This window comes from Onychomys torridus, chromosome X, assembly GCF_903995425.1.
Source record: "Onychomys torridus chromosome X, mOncTor1.1, whole genome shotgun sequence".
Lineage (NCBI taxonomy): Eukaryota > Metazoa > Chordata > Mammalia > Rodentia > Cricetidae > Onychomys > Onychomys torridus.
This window is the reverse complement of record NC_050466.1, coordinates 36,092,594-36,109,307: the sequence shown is the minus strand read 5'-3', so window position 1 is coordinate 36,109,307 and position 16,714 is coordinate 36,092,594. Positions and strand designations below refer to the sequence as shown.

Below are 16,714 nucleotides of genomic sequence, written 5' to 3'. Positions count from 1 at the left end.
TTGTTGACTGTGGGCCAGGCAGGAAAACTCTAACTACAGAAACTGAACTAAAGGGCCACAGCATTAGAAAGGCTGAGAATCACTGTTATAATATACAAAATTGCTAGATAGCAGCAATGTGTTATAGTCAAGGTACTATACTCTAAGTAAAAATTCAATAACTGACAACCAAGCAGAATATATATCAAGTTGAATCAAAATGTGCAATTTTTACTTACAGAAAGTTTTGTTCCACTGTATTTGGCAATATCTCTACAGATACCCTTTAAAATGATGATAATCACCAGTCCACACAAGGAAAGAACCACAAAAAAGGAGTTTACAAGTCTAGAAAATTTTGGAAAGAAAAGAAAAGTTAGGGTTGGCAAGGTAGCTCAGCAGGTAAATGTGCCTGCCACCAAGGCTGAGCCTGGATTTGATCCCTGGAACTCATATGGCTGAAGGAGGGAACTGACTCCTTGAAGTTGTCCTCTGAATCAATATCTCTCTCCTCTCTCTCTCTACTCTCTCTCTGCCCTGTCTCTCTGTCTCTCTCTCTCCCCCCTCCCCTCCCTCTCTCCCTCCTTCCCCCTGTCTCTGGGTGTCTATCCCACCACCACCCCCACACACACACCATACAAATAAATAAAAATAAGTGACTGTGGTCATTTGAATGAGAATGGCCTCCGAAGGCACATATATTTGAATGATTAGTTCTTAGTTGGTGGAAGGATTAGAAAATGTGACCTTGTTAGAGGAGGTGTGTCACTGGGAGTGGGCTTTGAAGTTTTAAAAGCCCATGCCAGACCCAGTTACTCCTATCTGCCTCCAACCTGCTAGTAAGGTCAAAGCTGTCTGCTGTTGATAAAGTCTAAGCTGTCTGCTACTGATCCAATGCCATGCCTCTCTGCCCACCATGGTGGTCATGGACTAACCTCTGAAACTGTAAGCAAGCCCCCAATTAAATGCTTTCTTTGTAAGTTGCCTTGGTCATGGTGTGTCTTCACAGCAATAAAAAGTAACTAAGACAAATGCAATTTTAAAAAGTTTTTTTAAAGTTACATTTCTTTTTATTTCTAATTTATTTGTTTTGTAGTTTTGGAGAAGTTGAATTTTAAATTTATTTCACACACACACATATATAATGTAATTTTAACATGTTCACCTCATTACATTCTACTGTTTCCCTTATATTCCCATTGATCCCCCTCCTCTTCCTACCTAGTTTCTCTTCTATTTTACTTATTCATTCATTCATTCATTCATGCATGCATGCATTCATTTGTGAATTTCACTAAGGTTGCTTATAGGATCCTGGGAAGAGAAGGGCTTTGCGAGCTATCATTATTTGCCTATGGATCTAGGGGAAGAGGTCCTGGTCATGAACCTTTCCCTGCCTGGGACAGGATGTTGACAGGCCCAGTCTTGTGAAAGATTTGTGCCACTAATCACAATTGATTTCAAATAGTTTAACTGGACATTGAACAGAAAATACATGAGCTATAAAAGAAAGACATCCAAAATTATCACTCAGCCTATCTAGTTTCTAAGGTTAAATTTCGACCAAAGACTAAATGCATCAAAAAACATATTTGTACACTCCTGTGGTTCTAACACTTAGGAGGCTGAGACAGAGAATCAGAAGTTTGAAGCCAGCCTTGGCATACTCCCGAAGTGCTATATTTATAGGCATGAGTCACCACACCTGGCTTTATTTCAGAATTCCATCAAGATGCTTCAGGAGATAAAGACACTTGCTGTGAAGCCTTAAGACACAAATTAGTTCCCTATAAGCCACGTACTGAAACAAAGAACTGATTCTCATAAATTGTCCACTGATATCCACATGTGTGTATTCATGATAAATAAATGATCTTTAATTTTTGGTTTAAGAATTTTGTTGACGTGCTTTGATCAAGTCCTCCCCCGCTCCTTGCCTTCCAACTTCCTCCTATATCTCCCCACCACCATGTGTTCTTTATTCCCACTGAGTCCACTTGGTGCTGCCTCTCAGGTGCCACATCTCCAAAGAAAACTGACTGGGCCTCCCCCAGCAGCCACCCATCACCAATAGCTCCTCAACAGGAGGGAGAGCTCTGTAAGTCTCTCTCTCATCCATGCTGGGATTTGGGCTGGCTTGATCTCCTGCAGAAAGTGTGGCAAAATAAATAATTTTAAAAATCTACCCCCAAGGAGAAACAAGAAGTAAAACCAGTATATTGGAGCATGGCACTGCGAGCTAAACTTTAGGAGTCACAGGATTCCTGACCTCTTAGCCAATAGACTAAGACTTTTATATTTACAAGAGTCAGAGCAAAAACTCCAAGGACCCCCTATCTATCAACTTCTACTGTTACTAAAATTAAAAATTTTAAAAACCTAAAATCAAAACCAATGCCTTCTGCCATCTCCAACCCCCAGCCAAATCTACACATGATTAAAAAATTGCATGATACTGAGCTAGGCCCCCTGAATGTGGTGAAAGTTGTGTGACTTGACGTGTTTGTGGGTCCCCTGGCAATGGGACCAGGACTTATCCCGAGTTCAGGAACTGGCTTTTTAGAGCCCATTCCCTATGGAGCGATGCCTTACTCAGCCTTGATGCAGTGGGGGTGGGGGGTGGGGGGTAGGGGGTGGGGCTAGGTCCAGCCCCAAGTTGGTATGCCAGCCTGTGTTGACTACCCAAGGGAGGCCTTACTCTCTATGAGAAGAGGATGGGGGTAGGTGGGAGGGGGAGCGAGAGAAGATGAGGGAGAGGGAACATGGGTTGGTATGTAAAAGGAAAGAAAATTTATTAAAAAATTACTGGTTAATAAAAAGTCTAGCACTATTTCACTGAGATTCCAAAAGGAAGAACAGTAAGATATATATGGTTCACAAGAATTATTGTATAATTCAAAATCAGGAGATGATTTTGAATGCTCCCCCAAAAATATAAAATAAATAAATAACATGTATCTGAGGTAAGAGGTATACCAATTACCCCAATATACATGCACTAAAATGTCACACTGTCCCTGTAAATGAATACAATTACTATGTATAGATTTAAATAAAATATATAGGCCAGGAGCAGTGATGTAGGCCTATAATTCCAGTATACAGAAGAGTGGGAATTTTCAAGACTAGCTTATACTACAGAGTGATAATAAGACAGGCATGGATATACATACCTGTAACCCCAGCATTTGGGGGTAGAAGCAAGGTTACAAGTTCAAGGACCACCTAGTCTAAGAGATGCTGTCTTTTAAAAAATAGAAAATTATGATGATATGTTGTGTAACCCAATATATTGTGTACCCTAATAAACTTATCTGGGGGTCAAAGGAGAGAGCCATAGCCGGGCAGTAGTGGTGCATGCCTTTAATCCCAGCACTCAGGAGGCAGAGGCAGGCGGATCTCTGTGAGTTTAAGGCCAGCCTGGTCTCCAAAGCAGTTCCAGAAAAGGCGCAAAGCTACACAGAGAAACCTTGTCTCGAAAAAACAAAACAAAACAAAACAACAACAAAAACAAAAAGGAGAGAGCCAGCCACTAGATTAGACATAGAGGTCGGACAGTGGTGGTACACACCTTTAATCCTAGCACTTGGGAGGCAGAGATCTGTTTGGATTTCTGTGAGTGCAAGGTCACACTGGGAACAGAGTCGGGTAGTGGTGGTACACACCTTTAATCCCAGCACTTGAGATCTCATGCCTTTGCTTGGAAAGTTCACAATCCCAGGAAGTAACATGGCTGGGTGGAGAACGGTATACAAGGCATGAGGAGACAGGAACTAAGCAGCAGTTCAACTGGGACCCTCAGGGGTGAGGACTCTGACACTTTCAGTCTGAGGATTCATGGAAACAGTATCAGCTGAGGAGCTGGCAAGTTGAGGCTAGGTTGTGGCTTGTTCTGCTTCTCTGATCTTTTCAGCTTTCACCCAAATATCTGGCTCTGGGTTTTCTTTACTAATAAAACCGTTTACAATTTGTGTTACATTAAATCTCTCTGTATGTCTGTCTCTGTCTCTGTTTCTCTTTCTCTGTGTCTCTCTCCACATCTCTCTCTTTGTTTCTGTCTCAGTCCCTCTCTATTTCTCTGTCTCTGTCTTTCTTTCCCTGTCTCTCTGTCTCTCTGTGTTTGTGTTTGCATATGTGCATGTGTGTGTGCATGTGCATGCACGCATATGTGTGTAAAAATACAAGATAACAAACAAATGTTTTTCCAAGGAGACTTCTGGGTATGTGTGGCTTGATCAACATAGGGAGCTTTCTAAACAAAAGATTTCTCTAGGAATGTACTGTATGTGGAATGTGAAGAATATGAGTAAAGATAAAATCATATTCATTTTCTCTCAGCCTCAGTTCCTTTCTTCTGTGACAGGGAGTATCTTGCTCAAGCTGACCTCAAAATCATGACCCAGTTGCATCGGTGCTAGGATCTCAGTGTGTGCAACCACACTTGGGGAAGACTTTAGCCTCATTTTAAAGGCAATGGGGATATAAGAAGAATCACCACTTTGCAAACACTGTATCACAGTATCACCCATTTCCTTACTTTCAGTTTCCTTTTACAGCCTTCTTCTGCCCTCAGGTGCTTTATTATAGGAAATAAGAATGGGGGAAGAAATACTAAGTATACTCACTCATTTCTTCTCTACATAATCTCCTAAGTGGTTAACTTTTCCTTGTCCCATTGTCAGCTCTTTCTAACAACTAACTTTCTAAAACTCAGTTTGTCCATCCCTCAGTTCCACACTGAAATTGCTCCTTCCATGGTCAGATTGTCAATTATGTTGTCTGATCCTGTTGAAAGTTCCTGAAATCAAGATCTTTTACATGGAAGAGACGACAGTGGAAGCTTCATTTAAGCAGAGGCCTTTCTACTTCATTAACCACTTGGAGACTAGTGGTACTCAGGGTATCAGGAACCAAAAGAAAATGCTGTTGAATAAATGGACTCCACTGCCAGACATTATTTCCATATAATCCTCCTATTTGTATAACCTGCCTTGATGAGATGGCCAATTTGAAAGCTGTTAGTTCATCAAGTTTGAACTGACCTGAAAACTTCTTCCCTACTGGCTAGCTTTCATTGGGCCAGAAGGTGCTAGGCAGACCTCTAGAAGAGAAAAGCCTCAAACACAGCCAACTTTCATGCTCCAATACTGACATGCCAGGCAAGATGTACCCATGACCAAAGCAGTGGCATGAAAGTTATTAGAGCAACCAATTGCTTTTGGATCTGATTTGAGGACTGCTCCACAGGAAGAAATTTAGGACTGGTACTATAAACCTGGTCAAAAGCCCATTGTGGCCAGAGAGCTTACAGGCCATGGAAGGAGAGGATGTAAACAGCATGCTGTTAAATTGCCTTCTAAATAGTTATTTATACCCATAGATTAATGCTGGGCTCAGACATGAGCTAGAAACTTCTGTCTGCAGTGGTCAGAAGTTAGTAAAGAGACTCGCCACTAGTCAAAATGCTGAGAAGAAGCCACAAATGGGACATCTCTATCAGTCTGTGCTCCCAAGGGAGCACCACAGGAGAGAAATGGAAAGAATATAAGAGACAGAAGACAGGGATGAGTGCTATGAAATGCTTTCTTTGGGACATAACATAGCCATTGTACCAAAACCTCACTGAAGTTATGATTACCTACCCAAGATCAAGTAACAAGATCAGTCAGTCAACATTCTAACAATCAGCACTAATCGTACTCAGCAGGTAATTAGCAAAAAAAAAAAAAAAAAAAAGGAGAGGGTGTGAAGAATGATGGGGACATGTGAGGGGACCTAGGGGGAGAGAAAGGGGAAGTTGGGAATGTGCATGATCACATCCATTGTTTCCTGACTCATCTTTCCTCTCTCTCTCTCTCTCTCTCTCTCTCTCTCTCTCTCTCTCTCTCTCTCTCTCTCCAGTTTTTCATGACATTGCTACCTTCCTCTACCTAGCGACTTACATTTTCTTACTCTTGGTTTGCTCAGACCATCTGAGTCCACAGACAAACTTTCCCATTTTCTTTGCCGTCTGTCTCTTTCCCTCCTGCCTGTTTCTTACAAGGTGTCTAGCCTAGCCTCCTGCTTCTATCCAAGTGCTGAGGTTACTAGTGTGTACCACTCTGCCCAACTCTGCTTTTCATCCATTGCATAAAGCCTGCTTCCACAGTCAGATTTTGCCCACCACCCCCCATGTCATCTACATAAAGACACATCTACATCACAGCTTCCTTTCCCTTCAGCATAAACATTAATGTATGTAAAATATATTTCTTTTCACCAGATATGTTAGTAGGTAGAAAAGAACGAGAGGGGAAACTAGCCCAAAAGAAATGCTGCTCAGTATCATCAACTTAAAAACAAGTCTCCTAACCCTGGGAGAGAACAGGCAGGAGGACCCAGAGTTCAAAACCATCCTTGGCTGTATAGCCAAGGCAAACCTGGAATACATGAGACTGTCTCCAAACAATAATAGCAAAAGGCTGTTTCTAGGAGGAGGAGCCAACTGAGTAGCAGAGCACTTGCCTTGCATGTACAAGATTCCAGGCTCATCCCCAGTGCCCACTCCCACCTACAAATTTGAGGAAAATCATCATTTATGTTTGCTCTCCTGGAGCTACTTTGTCTTTATTTTATGAAGTGCTTACCTAATCCAATGAAGGTTCATCTCAGCTGTAGACTTTAAATCATAATCCCATTCAGAAGATTCAGTAGAACTGCTTTTCTAAAATGAAAATATAAAATGAAATGACTAAACTTTACCTGTCCTTTTGTGATTTGTTACTCAGAAGCATATAGAAGCCTATTATGCACGGGCTTTTGCCCCTTTAAGGCTTCATGGAATCTACCGTTACATTGTAAGCTTGCTTTTACTCAGTAATATTTGACCTCATTACAAGAAAGAAGTAGGGAGGAGGCCAAAGCAGGTGGATCTCTGTGAGTTCAACGCGAGCATGGAATGCATAGTGAGTTCCAGGGCAGCCAGCCAGCGCTACATAAAAAGACTCTGTCTCAGAAACAAAAAGGAAAAGGAAAAAGGAAGAAGTAGAAAAAAGTTGTTGCTATCCAACAAAATAGCATGCCTCTGCTATTATTTTTTATGTAGTTCCCAAACCCATCAGACACTACCTTTTTCCCTTTTATCCTGACATACTTCCACTTACACTGTAACTTCTTATGATAATTGCAAAAGTGCATAAGCCTTTACATAATGAATCACTGTAATATTTGGAAAATTAAATACCCACAATCAAAAATGCTCTTCAGGATAAGACTATAAGATAGTGATCTGCGCTAGCAATAGAAAGAATGAAATGAGGGGTTGGGGATTTAGCTCAGTGGTAGAGCGCTCACCTAATAAGTGCAAGTCCCTGTTCAATTCCCCCCCCCCAAAAAAAAAGAAAGAAAAAATGTAATGTATTGATGAGTGAGTGATATTTCTGAGACAGAACTAACTTTAGAAAGGTGAGAAGTACATATGGCAAAATTACAGTCTGAAGGCCAGCAGGTACTTGCTACATGATCAGGCAAAGTGAATTTGATTCCCAGAGCCCAGGTACAGGGAAAGGAGAGAATAGACTTCACAAAGTGGTACTCTAACCTAACTGCCACTCCACACACAAACACCATACACACACAATAATCCTTTTTTAAGTTTTAAAATCTTATTCCCCTTACCCCAGAAAGTAATATACCTATATTGCAAATGCAAATATTTTTCTGGAAGGATAAATTGGAAAAAGTAAAGATTATGTCTTCAGAAAGAGAAATCAGAGATAAGTGAATAAAGGTAGAGAATTTTCTTACACTTTCCCTATACACATTGCCTGCAAACATACAGCCATTATAAATATTATTTAAGTCAAAAGACAACTTCTTTTACTACAAATCAACAACTTTGCTACTTCAAATTTATGGTTATCCCCAGCTACATAGTTGAGCTCAAGGCAGCCTGCACTATACAAGACACCATCTCAAAAGAAAAAAGAAAAGAAGAGAAAAGAAAAGAGAAGAGAAGAGAAAAGGAAAGGAAAGGAAAGGAAAGGAAAGGAAAGAAGGAAAGGAGAGGAGAGGAGAGGAGAGGAGAGGAAAGGAAAGGAAAGGAAAGGAAAGGAAAGGAAAGGAAAGGAAAGGAAAGGAAAGGAAAGGAAAGGAAAGGAAAGGAAAGGAAAGGAAAGGAAAGGAAAGGAAAACTGGGAAAATTTCAGCCAAGACATCAACAGTGTTTAAGCATGTTGTTGTTGGGGTTTTTTTTGTTTTTTTGTTTTTGTTTTTGTTTTTGTGGGGTTTTTTTTGCACCAAACACTGCCATCTGCTGGAAATAATAGGTCATAACATGTATTAGTCATCCCAAAGAAACTATTTAAAAAATCTAAGGCACATGAAAACAAAATGACAAATACAAAAAGATAACTAAGTAACAGAGAACCTATTTTTTATCTGCTTAAAATTAATGAATTATTCTTGGTCTTTCCATCCCAAAGTATCAAAATCTTTTTGTAAGCTAGCAATTCTCATAAAATAATATATGGCAAATTGGTCTTTAATGGTGGTAACAGTAACACAGCAACCAGGTGGAAACAAAGACTTCTTTATCCATAGTAGAGTACCCCGTGATGTGTCATAGTCAATAGAAATTACACAGAGACTCAATTTTGTAGGGAATTTAATCGCTAGTCCAATGGTTCTCCACAGGAAGAGCAGCACCCCCTACAGGGCATAATGGAAAACATGTGGCTGCTACTTCCATTCAGAAAGCCAGATGTCCTGCAGTGCATAGGGAGAGCTACATAAAAGAGAACTGAGGAGACTTGTGCTATGCCCCACACCTTTCAAATGTCCCATCCAAAATTCACGTAGGCGAGAGAGAAACTGCTTGTTATTGCCTACCCTTTGATTTCAACTTCGCTTTATAAAGTATTTTATATGATTTTAATATATATTAAATATTCCCCCTCAAGAATGCAACTGTCACAGAAAGGGAGAACAAGGAATAACAGACCATGATAAATGAAGACCACATGAGAACAGGAAGAAGCAAAATACTAGAGTACTAGAGAGGCCCCCAGAAATCCACAATGATACCTCCACTATAGACTGCTGGCAATGGTCGAGAGAAAGCCCAAACTGACCTAGTCTGGTGGTCAGATAGCCAAACACCCTAACTGTTGTGCTAGAACTCTCATCCAATAACTGATGGAAGTGGATGTAGAGATCCTCAGCCAGGCCCCAGGTGGAGCTCCAGGAGTCCAATTGGAGAGAAAGAGGAGGGACTGTAAGAGCGAGAATTGTTGAGACCAAGATTGGAAAAGCACAGGGACAAATAGCCAAACTAATGGAAATACATGAACTATGAACCAAAGCTGTGGAGCCCCCAACTGGATCAGGTCCTCTGGATAAGTGAGACAATTGAATAGCTTGAACTGTTTGGGAGGCAATCAGGCAGTGGGACCAAGACCTGTCCTTAGTGCATGAGCTGGCTGTTTGGAACTTTGGGCTTACACAGGGACACTTTCTCTCAGCCTGGAAGGAGGGGACTGGACCTGCCTGTTCTGAATCCACCAGGATGAATTGAATCCCCAGGGGAGTCTTTGCCCTGGAGGAGATGGGAATGGGGGGGGAGGGGCTTGAGGGAAGGTGGGGTCGGGGGTGGGAGCGGGGAAGACAGGGGAACCCATGGCTGATATGTAAAATTAAAACACAAATATCTGTATTTAAAAAAAAAGAATGCAACTTTCTTACTGAATTAGGAGAAAATGGTACTATGCTTGTCTTGGTATGTTACCAAAATTGACTGACATTTCAAGAAGTCATAGCATCATTTGAAAAACAGCAGTATTTGGGCCAACCATTTGCAGTATTTTTGTCTGCCCATGATCACACTTACAGTGACTATACACATAGAGGCAAGCATATAAAATGGATAAAATACATAAAGAGTATATTATTTTATTAAAAGTTACTATTTCCCCTTTATGTTTTCATTAGGATGTTACACTGGTGTTTGTTAAAATGACATGCATAGACAGGTTTTGTTCCCTATTAACTATTAGTCATATGATAGAATAGTAAAGGGAGAGTTATAAAACATTTATTATTAAAGGGACATCAATCCAATAGAGTTGAAAGTCCCTGATCCAGTTTAGCTCCCTCATTTTATTAGAAGGAAACTGGTGTCCCAGGGAAAGGAAAGAATGAATGTACTCAGAGTCACAATATTAATTGTGCAAGCCAGACCCCAAAACTTCTGATCTGTAATCAGCTATTGGCTCATGCTGTCTGAAAATCAGAACTGTACTTTCCAATAAAATAAAGTCATGGCCAGGTGGTGGTGGCACATGCCTTTAATGCTAGCACTCAAGAGGCAGAGGCAGGAGGATCTCTGTGAGTTCAAGTCTAGCCTGTATACAGAGAGAGTTCCAAGACAGGCTCCAAAGCTACAGAGAAACAAAAAAACCAAAACAAACAAAAAAAAAACCCACAAAGTCAAAGTCATAAGGTTATAAGTGTAGCTCGGTGTTACACATGTAAAGCCCTGAGTTCCATATTCCACACTGCAAAACAAACAAAACATGCAGTGCATAAATCTGTAGAAAGATTCGCAGGCTAGCTCACAAGCAAAGCTTAAACTAGAATTCACATCAAAACCTTTTATTATAATGAAACAAAAACATCTTTGTTTGATAGAGAAAACAGTAGGGCTCAATTGGCTCACAGAGACAGAAAGGACAAGCACTAGGCCTGCATAGGTCTGCACCAGACCCTCTGTGCATATGTTATGGCTGTTAGCTTGGTGTTTTTCTGGGACTCCTAACAGTGAGAGTGGGTATGTCTCTGAGTCTTCTGCCTGCTCTTGGGGCTCCTTTCCTCCTATTGGGATGCTTTGTCTAGCCTCAGTATGAGGGCTTTTGCCTTGTTGTTTGTTTGTTTGTTTGTTTGGTTGGTTGGTTGGTTGGTTTTCCTTGCTTTCCACATCCAAAATATCTGACATTCCTCAAACCTCTTGAAATTGCTTCTGCTATGCACATATCATCATGGCCATGAGCCTCAACATTAAACGTGTCTCTAATTCAATCTTCCAAGGGTGCAGATCTTGTCTTATTGTATTTTGCTTTGACCTGTTGGGCTGTTGTCACTTGGAGGCCTGCTCCTTTCTGAAGACGAAATGAAGGGGATCTGGGAGGAAGGGCTGGAGGGAGTGAAAGCAGGGGAAATTCTGGCTAGGATATATCGGATAAGAGAAGAATCTATTTTCAATAATTTTTTTTAAAGAAAACAGTAAGGGTTATTTTTATTAGGTTGGGTCTTTAATTGTTTGGAAAGGTAATACATGCATACTACATATTTTGAACAAATTCATCCCCTACTACCTCCCATCTAACTCTTGTCATATTCCCTAGCACCTCTCCCTCCAAACTTCATTTACTTTCCCTCACTAAATGGACCCAGTGGTTAAAATGAGCATACATGAAGTATATTATTTGCTTTTGTTTTTAAATAGATTCTCACTATGGAGCTCAGGCTAGCCTCCAACTCATGATTGTCCTGCCCCAGTATTTTTAATGCTATAAAACAGTATATAAAATAAAAGAATTATGAATATATGCATTTTAGACCAGCATTCAATAATTCACAATAAACACTCAATATCCATAATTCATAATAGTAAGAAATGAAGGCAATTACTTCATAATCAGAAATCAAATATTTGTCATTAAAAATAAAGAAGTGTTCGCTCAAATGGTAATATAATTGATTCTATCTTTCGTTTTGAATAAATGCATTATAAACTAGTTTTGTATTATTTGAGAACATGTATCATTCTCTGAAGACATGAAAGTACATTCACAAAGATTCTTAAATAAAAGGCAAAATAAGATCCAGGCATGATAACTCCAACACTTAGGATAGTAAAGCAGGAATCACAAGTCTGAGGCCAGACTGTGCTACAGAGTGAGTTCCAGGCCAGCCCATCCTATAAAGTGAAATTCTATCTCAACACTCCTCGTACCTATCTCCAAAACACAGGCAAAGAAAACTTGAAAAACTAAAGATTATCATACCATATCTGAACTTCTCTATGGTCAATATGTGGCTGAGCAGGGGCTGGAGCTCATAATCTCACCCACTCAAGAGTCCATACACTCTTCAGTCTAGACAGAAGTTTGCAGGTGCTGGCTGCCTTAAGGTGGTAGGGGAAACAGTCCTATGTAAATAGAGGTAACTCAAGTGGTTAGGAGCATGTAGTTGTTACATGGCAATGACCTCCATCAAGTGAGTCATGATGTGTACAAAATTTGGTTTTCCATTTATTTCCCTGTGCCATCCTTATGTCAAGATTATCCTGTGCCCCCATTCCATCTCCTGAATGTCTGTATACCAGAGGCACATGTAAGACTTTCATGGTCCAAAGCAGGATGATACACTGTAGTTCACCCAGTTACAGGGTCTAGAATAAATCCATGTGACAGGGTGTGATCAAATTTCCTATACTAGGAGAAGCAGGAAAACGTATGTTGATGCCAAAGAGACAGGAACTGCACATGTAGAGGTCCATACCTTCACCAAGGGAACAGCCACTAGTCACATGTGGCACCTGAAGCTTGGCTCATGCTAAGAGAAGTGAGCCTGAAGTATTAAATGCACACTAGGTTTGAAAAAACTTCATATAGGGATTAAAAAGTATATTTCTGAACCCCAAAAATATCAAGAAAAAATAAATAAAACAATATAAATAAAAGACAAGTGGTTTACAAAAAATATTGAGATAATAGGAGCATCAGACAGAATATTCACTAGGAAGCTTCATACATATATATAAAAACACACCAACCCTATAAAATTATCTGCTCTTTTACATATTCTGAAAAGAAGAATTAAATGACATGAGATGTAAACAAGACACAGTGGTGCACAGCTGTAATCCCAGCATTTAAGAGGTAAAGGCAGGAGGATCAGGAGTTCATGGGCGGATGGGATACAGCAGACACTAGAGGGGGAAGGAGGGAAGGAGAAGCGGAGAAGAGGGGGATAGAAGGGAAAGGGGACTGAGAGGAAGATTGACTGATTAAAGGAAGCACTATGCATGCTCTAATCTCATCCCCACAACTTTAAAATGATGAAAGTGTCAGCTTGAATATAAATACATGATATTTATGTGTCTGATCTATAAAAAAAATTAGGTGACAGCATGGAATACTTGCCTCAAATTTTACTGAATATGTGTAGACCACATTTAAATTCTCTGTACCGTCTTCAGGAATTTCCATAGGCGGTTCATTGCAAGTTAGGTGATTTTCATCCAAATGTTTATAGCTAATAAAAGAGAAAAGGGGGAGCTTTCCGTTATGTTCTTTATTTAGAACTCTTTTTAAGCTCACTATCCTCCTGCTTCTTCTGCCTCTTGACTTGGAATGTTGGGATTACTCGAATGAAAAGATACTCATCTATAGTTCTTCATTTAAAATACTTTTGCTCGCTGGGTGGTGGTGGTGCACGCCTTTAATCCCAGCACTCAGGAGGCAGAGCCAGGTGGATCTCTGTGAGTTCAAGGCCAGTCTGTGCTACCAAGTGAGTTCCAGGAAAGGTGCAAAGCTACACAGGGAAACCCTGTCTCAAAAAACCAGAAAAAAACTTTTGCTCTAAATGTTCCCAACAAATGGGACTTGAAATACTACCTAAAACCACTTCAGAACACTCCTTTCACCTAAATAGAAAGAAAATAAATTCTACCAGAGAATGGCTTTTTTCATCTTTTGCCTCACCCCTCTTCAATACAATATCTTGTAAGTTTAACTGTAGGGCTAGAATATTAAGTACATGAAGAAGAAATCATATTTGTAAATCCCCAGATTTATGAAAGTCTACTATGTATAAAGCATCAAGCTTGTCACTGAAAGTTATTGCTAATATATACAACTGATAGCAATTAAATTAGTATAGCCATTATGGAAAGTGAATAGGTTCTTGTATGATTCACCCACCCAACTTCTGGGTATAGCAAATGGAGATGAACGAACAATTCTTTGGGCATTTATTAGGGCTCAAGGTACAATGGTAGATCTCTAATTGTTCATTCTCTTTAAAACTGGGTCTCCAGACTCTTCCTACTATGTCCAGGGACAGAGTACTCAATAATTCATGAGGCTTCTTATTCATCTTTTGAGAGAGCTCTAATCATTAGCAAATTCTTCCACTCACCTGATACTTTTCTAATAGAATCTCCTGGTAATAAAGCTGTCCTCTCAAGAAAAACAAATCAAAATATATTTATATATTAACCCCTTTATAATAAAACAACAGCTAGAACACTCCCAATAAATCTATGCTTCTTTTTCCATTCTTCCTAACATTGTGTGATGCTCAGATTCTTTTGTTTTGTTTTGTTTTGTTTTTTTGAGCTGAGGATCGAATCCAGGGCCTTGCACTTGCTAAGCAAGCACTCTACCACTGAGCTAAATCCCCAACCCGATGCTCAGATTCTTAGCACGTGGACCACAGAGGAAAAGAATGATTAATCTTTCAAAATACATCATGTAATGTATACATAGCTATCCTAAAAGTAAAAAAAAAAAAAAAGTCAAGTTGAGAATCGCTGCAGTTTAAGTCCATTTTTAAATCATTAGAACCAATTAAAAAGAAGCTCCACAATTACCTTTTGGGATCAACTCTGGAACTAATCAATTTTGCAACATTCCTGGCTGTGTCATTTTCCATGTGATATGTAATAGTAATGTCAAAATGGTTGAAGAGGTACAAACTATTACTTTTGTTGAATTCAGACTGTAAAAGATAAAAGAAATTTTAAACTTTGAACTTTTTCTAGAAACTAAATATACAAAACCTGGTAATGGAATAAAAAATTGTCTACACTAATACTTTTAAAAAAAAATGTACCATGGGACTGGAGAGAGAAGTCAGCAGTTGGTCTTTCAGAGGACCTGGATTTACTCCCCAGCATCTTTACAACCTGCTGTAACTCCAGTTCCAAGGGACCTGATGCCCTTTTCTGATCTTTGCTGCACCAGACATACATAGAGTGCATACACATAAACACAGGTAAAATTAAAAAAATCTAAATTTCTTCTTAAGAAAAACTGTGCTATAAATTTAAGCATATGAAGAGTAATTATGTTTCTATGAGTTTAAAACTGAAACCATGAGTATTTGGCCTAATAAAGTATTAGTCAACTCTAAGTATTAAATAGTTGTTAAAGAAATAATATTGTAAAATTGTAATTGTCATAAAAGTATGTCATTTTTAGGTTTTAACAACATAAGAATATGGGATAAGAAAAATTAACTAGTGAAATATCAATAGATCCAGGCATAGTAATTCATGACTGTAAAACCCAACACATGCGGGGCTTTGGGGGCACAGGCCTTTAATCCCAGCACTTGGGAGGCAGAGGCAGGTGGATCTCTGTGAGTTCAAGGACAGCCTGGGCTATAGAGTGAGTTCTATGAAAGGCACACAGCTACACAGAGAAACCCTGTCTCAGAAAAACAAAAAAAAAAAAAAAAAAAAAACAAAAACAAAAACAAAAACAAAACAAACCCAACACATGAGAGACTAAGGCAAGAGAACTGACTCCAGTTTCAGACTGGTCTGGGCTAGAATGAGAGCTTTCTTAAAAAAAAATGTCATCAACATAGTTTAAGTGCATATGATTCTGGCCTTCATCATCAGAGAAGTTTCCTCCTGCAGCAGATGGAAACAAATAAAGAGATCCACAGCCAGACATCACACACACACACACACACACACACACACACACACACACACACACACAGAGAGAGAGAGAGAGAGAGAGAGAGAGACAGAGACAGACAGAGACAGAGAGAGAGACAGACAGACAGAGACAGACAGAGACAGACAGACAGACAGAGACAGAGATAGAGACAGAGAGACAGAGAGAGACACCTTGGAATACTCAACTCTAAATGTGATGTCTCCATCAAATCCCTCCACTTAGAGTACAGGGAACCTCATAGAAGAGGAGGCAAAAGGGAGTATAAGAACCAGAGGGGATAGAGGACATCAGGAGAACAAGGCCATTTAAATCAACCGAGTAAAGCTCATTTGAACTCACAGAGACTGAAGCAGCATGCACAGGGCCTGCACAAGTCTGCACCAGGTCTTCTGTGTATATATTATGCTACCCGTTTAGTGTTTTCATGGGATTCTTGAGTGTGTGAATGAGTGGGTCTCTAATTCTTGTGCCTTCTCTTGGTCTTATTGCCTTTTGTTTGCTTGCCTTGTCCAAGTTCTATGTGACGGTTTTTGTTTTATCTTATTATTGTATTTCATTTTGTTATGTTTTGTTGTTATCTCTTAGAAGCCTGTTCTTTTCTAACAAGAGACAGAAAGGGAGTGGATCTGGATGAGAGGGGATGTGCAGAGGAACTGGGAAGAGTAGAGAGAAGAGAAACTTTAATCAGGATATATTATATAAAAAAAAAAGAGTCTATTTTCAACAAAAGTGAGAGGGAAAAAAAGAAACAGAGGAGAAGGCAGGAATATCCTGAGTTAAAAGCCACCTCAGCTACATAGCATGTTGGGGTTAGACCAAGCTACATGAAAATATCTCGCAAAAGGGGACAGGGAGATGCTTAATCAGTAAAGTGTGTGCCAAACAAGACAGAGAACCTGAGTTCCACTCCCAGCAACCACATATAAAGCTAAATTCAGCAGCACACATCTTTCCAATCCTGGGGAAGCAGAGAAAAAAGATGTCTGGGATTTACTGGCCAGTTA

At 39.7% G+C, this 16,714-nt stretch overlaps 1 protein-coding gene across 1 annotated transcript in view; it reads right to left on the bottom strand.

Annotated features, from left to right (window-relative positions):
• LOC118574603 (transmembrane 9 superfamily member 2-like) overlaps positions 1-16,714 on the bottom strand; it is a 61,187-nt gene that overhangs the window by 29,847 nt on the left and 14,626 nt on the right. Inside the window, exons 6-9 of the mRNA XM_036175557.1 lie at positions 14,612-14,739; positions 13,161-13,272; positions 6,606-6,682; positions 219-327 (exon numbers count right to left, since the gene is read on the bottom strand). Of these exons, the coding sequence (XP_036031450.1) occupies positions 219-327; positions 6,606-6,682; positions 13,161-13,272; positions 14,612-14,739 (426 nt within the window). The remainder of the gene's footprint in view (positions 1-218; positions 328-6,605; positions 6,683-13,160; positions 13,273-14,611; positions 14,740-16,714) is intronic.